Source organism: Octopus bimaculoides, chromosome 1 (assembly GCF_046866305.1).
Source record: "Octopus bimaculoides isolate indiv1 chromosome 1, ASM4686630v1, whole genome shotgun sequence".
NCBI lineage: Eukaryota > Metazoa > Mollusca > Cephalopoda > Octopoda > Octopodidae > Octopus > Octopus bimaculoides.
This window is the reverse complement of record NC_142928.1, coordinates 156,320,354-156,332,565: the sequence shown is the minus strand read 5'-3', so window position 1 is coordinate 156,332,565 and position 12,212 is coordinate 156,320,354. Positions and strand designations below refer to the sequence as shown.

The following is a 12,212-nucleotide window of genomic DNA, read 5'->3' as shown; positions in this document are numbered from 1 at the left end:
AGATGCTCTTTAGTGTTCATAAATTTGGCAGATATTCTCTTACATGCTCTGAGCATCAAGTCTTACTAAGAATTTATTATTGTGAAGGTTATATACATTGTAATGCTTGCTACTGGCATCTCTTATTTCAGAATGACTACAAGATATCTTGTTCATATGGAGATACTGATTTCAGATTGACATGAACTTTGTTCTACTAAAAGTTCTTTATTTTAAGTCTCCTCATCATTCCCCAATAGCTGACTCTGTCGTCTTCATCCTATTTACTAAAAAAAATTTGTAAAAGGAATCCTTGAACTTTCTTGACGTTGAGGTTTATCATCAAGAACCAGAAATTCCCAATTTACAGTCTTTTAGAATACAGTTGCACTTAATAGTCAATGAAGCAGGCTGAGAACTTCAAAGAAGAAACCCTACATGATTTGTCTGGAAAGATTATGTTATTATGACAACTGAATTTGTTTCTAACAAACAGAATATCTTTCTCACTACAAAGAGAAAAGAATTCCTTAGTTCAATAACTTCAATCATGTATGTAAACTACAACACTATTGTTCCTACTACCTGCTCCATTACAACTCCATGTCACCAATATTTACATAGCTCACATGCTTTATGTCTGTATGCTTGCCCACTCTTCCCTGCTCTCTCTCTCTCGCACAGAATACAATCCTAAAAAATTTTTTAAACATCAGTCCAACTGTATGAAAACTTTCCTTTTCTATGAATATTTTATATTTTTCATTTATACATTTATTTTTTGTAACCTTTCGGTTTATTTCATTTATATTTGCATATTGCCTGAAAACCTGTAATAGTATGCATAATGTCACTAGACAAATAGAAAATTCGTTATGAGTGGAAACATCTCCAAACTATTTAGAATGAATAAACAGCTAATTGCAAAAATACAAATTGCTTTGATTAGAAACCACATTTAAACAATTTATCTCTTATTCTTTAGGAGTCAAGATATTGAAGAGGAACTGGATTTAGAAACTGTTGTGTTTTTATTTATACATGCATGATATAACTGATAGAAAGTTTGAAATTCACAGTAATTATTTCACAAAATTATTAAATATAATGCCAGATAAGTGTTATCATAGAGGAAGGAATATTCTCAAAATGAGTAAATATGACATCAGAGATCTGACACTCTAAACCAACAAAGTTTTCAGCTACTGCAAATGTTACATCTAGTTTGTCATATGCAGCTGTTGCATAATGACAAGTCAAACACTATAAAGGTTATAATATGTAATAATTTCATTTTAAAAGCAATAAAATAAACACAACAGTTTTGCATCTGTTCCAAAAATTCATCACAGAAATACTACAACTTCTAAATAGGTGAATAAATACCAACACATTTGAATTATGATATGTGGATACTTTTATAACCAACCAAGATGATGAGAGCTGCAGCTGAAATAAAATGCATTTTGTTATCTAATTCTGGACTACCATGTCCTGAAATCTAAAAGATCTTTGTTATGTTTTATAGGAACAAAATGAATTCTACCTTAAATACGTTCATTCATTACCTTGATAAAATATTTTCTTAAAATATACAAAACTTACTGAATAATATGCACACACATGCTTAAGTGCATTTGTATGCTTCATAGAGAAGGAAAACTATTTTAAAACTTGTTTTAAAGGGCCTAATAAAATTAAAAAATTTTTGTATGTGGTATATTTTTTTTGTTAATTTTTATCTATATAAAGTGAAATTAAAATAACTTTATAAATTTACCTTTCTGCAACAGATCCGCTTAATTTAACAACAGTTTCAACGCCTTCTGAAGCTTCTTGCTTTTCACAAGAAGTCACAGGTTCAGTAAGGTGGTGATGACTAGTATAATGTTGTTGTTTACGTGGAGTACATGGAGCTTTATCAGTTGGTATTTCAGCAACTGGTTGACTTGACCTGTGTTAAAAAAGAAAGAGGGGATTTTCAATATTTATCACTGAATCTGAATAAAAATTAAACAGAATATTGAAGTGTTTATTTTTCCTTTTTATATTTCTATGGGAAGATGTAAATGTTACTTGTACTTTGTACGATAGTTAATTTATCTGTATTCTGATAACCATCTATACGTTTGTAGCTTCAGAGTATAAGCATATCTAATATGGCTTGTAGAAAAAAGAAATGCAATGACTTTGCTTATTAAAACTTAAACTCACAAAAAATATGTTTTTGATTAGCAGATAAGTAAATTATTTTCGTACAGTAAAATGTAAAAAAATCATCATCATCATTATCTAATATCCCTGTTCCATGTTGGCATGAGTAGGATGGTTTGACTGGATCCAATGTGTCTAAGTACTGCACTGAGCTGCAATGTCTGCTATGACATGGTTTTACAGCTAGATGCCCTTCTTAACACCAACCACTTTACAGGATGGAAAATACCTAATGAATATCTAGAAGCCAATAAGCATTCACAATATAGAAATAAAATGATTGTGCTTAGACAAGGCATTTATAAAATATAATATTAAATATCCTTGATGAATAAACTAAAACAAACTGACAATAATATAAGTTAACATCTATCTATTTTAGTTGGACATAAAGACATTATAATTTAACTTTGGTATATTACTGGTGCCTATTTTGTTGATCCATGGAGATAATATCAAAGTCAACAGTGAAAGCATATGAATACAACTAGTGTAACATTCTACCCTTGACACCAACTTCCATAATCACAAAATTTATACGACATAAATTTATCTTAATCTATATCTAATTCAACTTATCTTAATATGTAACTATGTACTACTAGATAACAGCTGAAAGCAATACAGTATGATAATCAAATTTAATCACTCATTCACACCTAATATATGTGCGTTTCAGCATGTACTTACCAGGAAAATTAATGAAGGTTTTTATGTGACAGTATTAAAAATACTTCAAGATGATGTATTTTGAAATACTTAGTAGATCATGCATTTACACATATATATGCAGGCCTGGGTGGGCAAAAGTTTTTGAGGAAGATTTTCAATTGCCCATGCATGCCAGTTCACTACCATTGTTTAGTTTAATGATGAATATTAACAATGAAGATAAAATGTATAGAATAAATATTCTTCTAATAATTCTACAAAAACAAAAAAAACATATTTCAAGTGTTTTCTAACATATATGGCATGCCAGAGAACATTCTTAAGCATACTGAAGATATATTATGTCCAGGTTCTTAAAGTTATCTAAGTGTTTCAGTATTTATTTAAATCATTGAACTACATATTATTTGATGGGTAGGTTGCATGGTCAGTAAATCAGAAGGGAAATAATGTTTATAACAATAAAGTAAAGTCAGAAGGAAGAGTGGCTACATGGACTAGAGAGAAATTAGTTGATTTATCAGGCAAGTGTCTTCTTCTATAGTCCCAGGTTGACCAAAGCTTAGTGAGCGGATCTGACAGAGTAGACAGAAACTGAAAGAAGTATATGTATTTGTGTATATACGTATGCATGTAGGTTCATAAGGTGTGTGCATGTGTGTGTATGTGTGCATGCATGCCTCTCTGTGTGTGTGCATGCATGCCTCTCTCTGTGTGTGCATGCATGTGTACCTTTGCATGTGTGTGTGCATGCATGCATGCCTGTGTGTGTGTGTGTGTGTGTGTGTGTGTGTGTGTGTGTGTGTGTGTGTGTGTGTGTGTGTTAAATAACAGAATAGTCAAAACTGGAGCAACTTTTGATCATAAATCTGCTACAACTGGGCTGATCTGGGAGTAAACAACACCAAAACAACCTTAAATGAACAACCAAGAATCTACCAGCAACATATTCTAGACAAAATATATCAAAAGTACAGTACTGAAACGTACATTGATCTTATCACAGAGCTTTTATGGTAATAATCATCTACACAATGCAACAACTAAATCTTCCATCACCCTTTTCCTTCAATATAGAAATCACACATTTCAAGTCCTAAATCATAGAAAAGTTGAAATGTTCAAATCATAGAGAAGTTGAAATCACAAAGATGAAATGTTTATCCCTTGACCGCTACCTTCATGTCATTTGTCAGTTTTAGATAGCATCAACAATAAGAATACAGAAATAATGTATTCATTTTTTATTGTTATGTACTTTAGTTTTGTATGTTTGCACAAAATACTTAAACAAAATAATTGGCAGAAAGAATGGCCATCTCCAATTATAAACATATTTGCTGTTTAATTCCAGCTTATAATTAATATAAGGAAATGAAATATAAATTTTATTATCATACAAAATATAAAGTACAAATCCAAGAACTATGGCAACAGAACTTCTCACTAAGCTGAATACTGAATCAGGTTCCCAAGTTCATTCAAATCTTGAACATAGAACAGCAAGCTAACACAATATCAGTTATTTATAAAGTGCTACTGCTCTTTCTTTACAGCAGTGAGCTGTATCTAGTTATATTAGCTATTTACAGCTAAATCAACAGATCCAGCAAGAATTAAATGTCTCAGCTGCTGAAAACAATGAAGTGACAGTGGAACCTTATCAATCCACCAGCTCTAAGTAAATGGTGTGTGCGTGTGTGTGTGTGAGAGTGAGAGAGAGAGAGAGAGAGAGAGAGAGAGAGAGAGAGAGAGAGAGGGAGAGAGAGAGACAAGGAAACAGTTTTCTAAAAGAATGACAGAATATTTGATATATATTTGTGATGGAAATATGTAGAGTTGGTGTATATATGCATGCACGTAAAAGCTAGGACATCAATCCCTTTCATATAACTACCACTGTAGATTAAATTCACCAATGTAAACAAGTAAGTGTACTGTCTGAAATTTGTAGTATAGGATTGACATAGTTCCTTTTCTTTCTTTCCCCCTTTCTATTCTCTACTTCTCTCACAGGCATTTAGATGCTGTCCCTATATTAAATGTATTAAGTGTAAAATGCAAATAACTCTTATAATCTCCCATCTGATGTCCTCAACACTAACAATTACAGTAGTCAGTGTGTGACTATCAAATGAGAACACATAATCAGCTGCAAAGATTATATATATATATATATATATATATATATATATATATATATACACACACACACACACACATATATCTATATATCTATATATATATATATATATATATATATATATATATATACACACACAAATTAGTACTAACACTAAACAATTTTAAATGTTTACTGAGTTTGCTGCATTAGAAGAGAGTTATTAAGGATTGCTATACATATTTGTTTAATCAGAAGTAGCTTTATTATTAGCTTAGATAACTTATTAATAACCAAAGTAAACATATATATTTTTTGTATTTTAATTGTTTTAGTCATTAGACTGTGGCCATGCTGAGGCATCACCTTGAAGAATTTTAGTCCAATGGCTCAACTCCAGTACTTATTTTATCTTTAAGCCTAGTTTCTTTTGCTGAACCACTAAGTTATAAGAACATAAAAACACCAATACTTGTTGTCAAGCAGTGGTAGGGAAGAAACACAAGATGCAAAAACACACACACACATACATGCATGCATATATATTTATGTGTGTATATATATATGATGGGCTTCTTTCAGTTTCTGTCTACCAAATCCACTCACAAAGTCTTGGTCAGCCTGAAGCTATAGTAGAAGACACTTGCCCAAAGTACTATACATTTGGACTGAACCTGGAACCATGTGGATGGAAAGCAAACTTCTTACCACACAGACTCACCTACACCTATTAACATAAACAGTATAGATACAAAAGAAACCATACATAAAATTTCTATGAAATATCATTAAAACCTTTTTAACTATATTAATGGAAATAAAGGACAAAAGCAGATTAATTAGATAGCAGTTCAATTGATATTTTCAATTGTTTACATTTTACTACAAGAAAAGTAAAATTTTGTAGAAGCACGTGGCCTAGTGGTTAGAGCAGCAGACTCACGGTCGAGGGGTCGCGGGTTCAACTCTCAGACTGAGTGATGTGTTTGTTTATGAACGAAACACCTAAGCTCTTTGTGGCTCCAGCAGAAGGTAATGGCAAACTTCTGCTGACTCTTTCGCCATTTTCTCTTACTCTTACTCGTTCCTCCAGCATCTAGCAGTTTACCTGCAATGGACTGGTGTCCTGTCCAGGTGGGGAACCTATACACCAATGAAACCAGGAAACTGGCCCTTATGAGCTAGGCATGGCTTGAGAAGGAACAAACAACAACAACAAAGTAAAATTTTAAGACATTAAAGTAACAGATAGGAAACTGGCATTTCACAAACAAAATATTATATTTATAGTTCTGGAAATATTGTTAGTTCATTATAAATCTTAAAGAACTGAAAAAGATATTCTAACACAATTTTTCTAAATCTAAGAGAATCACAAATAACTTTCCTGATAAATGAAAATAATATATAAATGAAATTACAACTATTTAGTCTTAAGTAGTCATTACATCACTATACATACACACTCTCTTTTACCCCTCTTTAACTCCACATAAGAATAAAAGTTGTGTAAAAAAAAAACAATGGCAGCTATCAGCTAAAACAAAATTTGTACAACTATTAAATTTCAAATGTTTTAACTCTAATTATTTTTCTAAGTATAACATCATCATCATTTTACATCTGCTTTCCATGCTGGTATGTGTCAGACAGGTCATTACTGCTCAAGTCAGTTCTTGTGTGAAAGTACTGCCCTTTTCAATAGTTTGGAAATTGCATCTCACTTCAACAGCCCATTTTTGGCATGATTTCTCTAGCTGGATGCCCTTCCAAATGCCATCCACTTTACAAAGTGCATTTTATCATAGCACCAGCATTAGAAAGACTGCATTATCCTCTGTAAGACTAAAGAGTTTTCTCTACTCTGCTTAGTCTCTGTTCATTCCAGGTAATATGATAAGAGGCTGAAGAGAAGAGAAAGTGATGATAGAGTAAGAACCAAAGCGAATGGGTGGGAAAAGAGAGAGCAGTGACAGAAGGATCAGGCTCAGTAAAGAGAGAGGAGGGGGATAGAGTGATAGCTGGAAAAATAAAAGAGGACAATGATAGACAGCTATTTGATTAATGGGAAGGAGATTGAAAAGAAAAGCAACATAGGCAGCATAATAGGAGGTGGGGGCAAAGTGATATAGTGTAAAGAAGGTGATGGAAGAAGGAGTAAAGGAAATGTGAGAGAGGTGTATGTAAACAATTAGTGAGAGGAGGGAATGATGAATGAGAGAGATAGAGAGGCAGAGATAGAGATGCTGAATAGCAATGCATATGAGCAATGCAATAGGGAGATAGTGACAGATGTTAATAAGGAGTGATACAGGGAATAGTGATGGCTAGCAGTAAAGAAGGGCAGTGTGCTAGGAGTGTTGAATATGGACAGATTCATTGCCACCTCTCATTAAACAGGTGTCATGGTGGAAGAGAGGTTGAATGGTAGAAGGTGAAAATAAGGAAGACTGAATATGGAAGAACCATTGCCAGCCTTTGTTATTCAGGTGGTGTAGTACACCACCTGATATAACAAGAAAGTGAACAAAGAGAGTTTGAGAAATAAAGAAAGGTTAAGAGGAGAAGGGCTATAGATAAAGACTTTACAGGAAGATGAGTGAGAGATCAAGGATTTTTATGACACACACATTCAGTCATACATACAAAAGCCCACATCCATCCCCCCCCCCCCACATACACGCAACATATATAAACCAAAAGACAAACTGATCTAAGCTGGACATACCAGTCATATGTTTGTTCCTGTGCAGGAGTGCATGTGTGCATGTTTGTAAATGTATGTGTGTGTGTGTGTGCATTTGTGCGAATGAGCATGTATGTTGATTATTCAGCTTGTTACCATGTGAGCGAAGAGATGCTGATGTTAACATTCCTTGTTAAGATGTTGACCAGTCGCTCTGGTGAGAGTTGTCAACAGGAAGAACAACAGGCAGTAAAATTCTGCCATAAATAACTCCCCATCTAACTCATGCTATCATGGAGAGATGGAAGTTAAACAAATGAATGAACTATGTATGAGGAATACATATGTGTATTTATACATATACATACACACACACATGTATAGATTCAAGGTTTGAATATGGTACTTATGCGAAGGCACCCGAATATCGCATCCCAAAAGGATGGGTGATTAAGAATCAAACAATAAGCAACACGGATTTCAAAAGTGATTGCAGTACGCACGTTTCATGCTACTTCAATTTATTTAAGTAATGTGAGCATTACCTTAAATGCAATATGAAGAGCAATCTTCAACTGCACGAAAATGTAGAAAATGAAGAAAAAAGACATATTATAAATGTGGCAACATATTAAATCCAAGTGGGAGAGATCATATATAAAATCCAAATGTGAGGAAGAATATATAAGTCCAACTTGACATAGCGGGGTCTATCAGGCTAGTAATTGATTCTAGACAAAAGTTTTAACTGTCTCAGAATTCTATTGTTTCTTATCTAGTGGTGATAGCAAAGGGACAATTACTTCTAAAGAGAGGGAAGGTGTAAGCAGTATGCATGGACAAGGCTATAAAAGTATTAGAATCTAGAGGTTTCACTGGTCATAGTAGTATCAGGTCATTTTATTACTATCAAAATGTTGAGGAATTAACGTTGAGGAATTATAGCCCTAGGTATATGGGTCAAATAGGTTTTTTACTTTTAGTCTGAATAGGGTAACAGTATAGTGGTACAGACAACAACAGAACTTTAACTAATGTTTACACAATAAGAGGTATGTTAATAAAATAAAATGAGTTGTAATTATCTTCCACAAAAATCATGAAATAATGACAATATTGAATTCAGGGGCTCTGGGTAGGGTGTAAAATTTAAGGATATTAAGTATATAGTGATCATGAACACTATTTTGAATTATCTTTAAAAAAACTTATTAGCTGACGATAAGATAATGATACTATTTAGGAGATACATAGGTAAGCTTTATTTATATAATGTGAATAAAAGATAAAAATTATTATCGGATTTATATTAGTTTATAATAATGTGTTTACTAATGTTTAAGGGACTGAGAAAAGAAAGGATGTTAGGAAATAACAAGGATAATCAATACATGAATCTGATGATTGATTTAAGTAGATTAGATGTTAAGGATAGAGATCAGGAATATATGTTATAAAGTTTCAATTACCAATATAAATATGTGTTAATTGATAGTTCTAGATGACCATAATAGAAGTAAAGTACTATAAATTTAGATAACTTTAGTTATTTAAATAAAAGTCCTATTTTTTAAAAAATTTAAAAGTGCGAGTAGAAACAATAGAATTCTGAGACAGTTAAAACTTTTGTCTAGAATCAATTACTAGCCTGATAGACCCCGCTATGTCAAGATGGACTTATATATTCTTCCTCACATTTGGATTTTATATATGCTCTCTCCCACTTGGATTTAATATGTTGCCACATTTATAATATGTCTTTTTTCTACATTTTCTACATTTTCGTGCAGCTGAAGATTGCTCTTCATATTGCATTTAAGGTAATGCTCACATTACTTAAATAAATTGAAGTAGCATGAAACGTGCGTACTGCAATCACTTTTGAAATCCGTGTTGCTTATTGTTTGATTCACACACATGTATATGTAGATTTGTGTCAATGTGTGTATGTGTGTGTGTATGTATATTTACACACACACATGAACTTATATATGCATGTGTGTGTGTGGGGGGGAACCTGTGGAAAAGATAGACCCAGGAAGACATGGGATGAGGTGGAGAAGCACAAGTTTCGAAAATTGGGCCTCACAAAGAAAATGACAAGTGACCGAGACCTTTGGAGATATGCTGTGCTTGAGAGAACCTGGCAAGCAAAGTAAGGTTGTAGCTGTGGTCGATGCCAGTGTCGCATAACTGGCCCAGTTAAAAGCACCCTTCAATCGTCAGGCAATATGCTGTGCTTGAGAAGACCTGTTGAGTCAAGTGAAATCGTAGTCGTAGCCAATGCCAGTGCCACTTCACTGGCATCTGTGCTGGCATGTAATAAGCACCATTCGAGCATGGTTGATGCCAGTGCTGCCTGACTGGCTCCCGTGATGGTGACACATAAAACGCACCATTTGAGTGTGACCAATGTCAGTGCCATCTGACTGATACCCAAGCTGTTGGCATGTAAAAAGGCACCGTTCGAGCATGGTCAATGCCAATGCCACCTGACTGGCTCCCGTGCCGGTGGCACATAAAAAGCATCCACTACACTGTAGGAGTGGTTGGCGTTAGGAAGGGCATCCAGCTGTAGAAACCTTGCCAGATCAGATCGGTGCAGCCTCCTGGCTTGCCAGCCCTCAGTCAAACCATCCAACCCACACCAGTATAGATAGTGAACATTAAACGATGATGATGATGATGATATAGCTATTGAAGCCAAACCAGTGGCCTGTTACACTGGATCAGCTTAAGTGTACTACTGCACTCTACATTTGTACTGAGTACCCTCTCTCTGCATCATCACCTACTAACATATGTATATGAGTGTGTGTGTGTGTGTGTGTGTATCATAAGGTACACACACATACACACACACACACATGTGCACAGACTTTTACTGGGATATATTTTACCAAAGGATAAGTAATCCTGGTGGAACTTCACTGTAGACATAGTGAGACTGACTAAATAGTGTGATTCAGTTAGTCCAAAGCACTGTCATTTCTCTCAACTATATTATCCTCACAAGCATAAAAAGTATGAATTTTTAACTATGTAAACCAGGTCAGCTATACAATACGATTTCTGCTGGGTCACAATATGTCTATGGTGTAGAGAGGATTATTATTATTATTATTAAGGTAGCAAGTTGGCAGAATTGTTAGCATACCAGGCGAAAAGCTTAGCAGTATTTCATCTGCCGCTAGGTCCTTAGTTCAAATTCTGCTGAGGTTGACTTTGCCTTTCATCCTTTCAGGGTCAATGAATTAAGTACCAGTGAAACATTGGGGTCAATGTAATCAACTAGTCCCCTCCACCAAGTTTCAGGCTTTGTGCCTTTAGTAGAAAGAATTATCATCATTATTATTATTAAAGGAGTGGTTGTGTGGTAAGTAGCTTGCTTACCAACCACATGGTTCCGGGTTCACTCCCACTGCATGTCACCTAGGGCAAATGTCTTCTACTATAGCCTCGGGCCGACCAAAGCCTTGTGAGTGGATTTGGTAGATGGAAACTGAAAGATGCCCGTCGTATATATGTATATATATATGTATGTGTGTGTATATGTTTGTGTGTCTGTGTTTGTCTCCCCCCCCCCAACATCGCTTGACAACCGATGGTGGCAGTTTACGTCCCCGTAACTTAGCGGTTCAGCAAAAGAGACCGATAGAATAAGTACTAGGCTTCCAAAGAATAAGTCCTGGGGTCGATTTACTTGAATCTCAGGGAGATTCAGCCTCACACAGAATATGACAAGGCTGGCCCCTTTGAATTACAGCTACAACTCATTTTGACCAGCTGAGTGGACTGGAGCAAGATAAACCTTCAAGTGGTTGGAAGAAAATGAAAAATGATCTTATATAGGGGCAGGAAAATCTTTTTAGTCATTAGGCTCATTATGGGAGTTAATCCGGTCCTAACAGCAACATTTCTGGGTCTCGCAGATCTGGAGGCCAAGCGCCCAGATAAACATCAATGTGCAGGCTGTTGTTATCAAACTGAGTGTGAATCGAGGGCAAATGCATGACGGAATAGCAATTATTTCATCTGCTTATTCTAAAAACATGACATTTTTGCCATACGATATGGAACATCTCTTTTTCTTTCACTCTTTTCTAAAAATGGCACTCCATCAGTTACAACAACAAGGTTCCTGTTTATCTGATCAATGAACAGTCTGCTCATAAAATTAATGTGCAAGTGGTTGAGTACTCCACAGACATGCATACCATAAGGCAGTTCTCAGGGAGATTCAGCCTCACACAGAATGTGACAAGGCTGGTCCCTTTGAATTACAGCTACAACATTTTTGCCAGCTGAGTGGACTGCAGCAAGGTGAAGTAGAGTACCTTGCACAGTGCGCCGCTGGGAATCATACTCATGACTTTACGATCATGGGCTGAATACCCCTAACCACTGAGCCACGCACCTTCACTCTTTTAACCATAGAGAAAAGGAGTGAAGTGATAGAGACAGAGAAAGGAAAGCCTCAGTCATTTACAATGACAATTAGACTGAAATACAATTGATCTTTTCTAGCTTCTTTACTTT

General features: G+C 34.9%; 1 protein-coding gene across 30 annotated transcripts in view; it reads right to left on the bottom strand.

Annotated features, from left to right (window-relative positions):
- The window catches only part of LOC106868432 (uncharacterized), a 266,695-nt gene that overhangs the window by 41,482 nt on the left and 213,001 nt on the right, over positions 1–12,212 (bottom strand). For all 30 annotated transcript variants that reach the window (XM_089360655.1, XM_089360688.1, XM_089360725.1 and 27 more), the window contains one exon: positions 1,760–1,933. In XM_089360655.1, the coding sequence (XP_089216781.1) occupies positions 1,760–1,933 (174 nt within the window). The remainder of the gene's footprint in view (positions 1–1,759; positions 1,934–12,212) is intronic.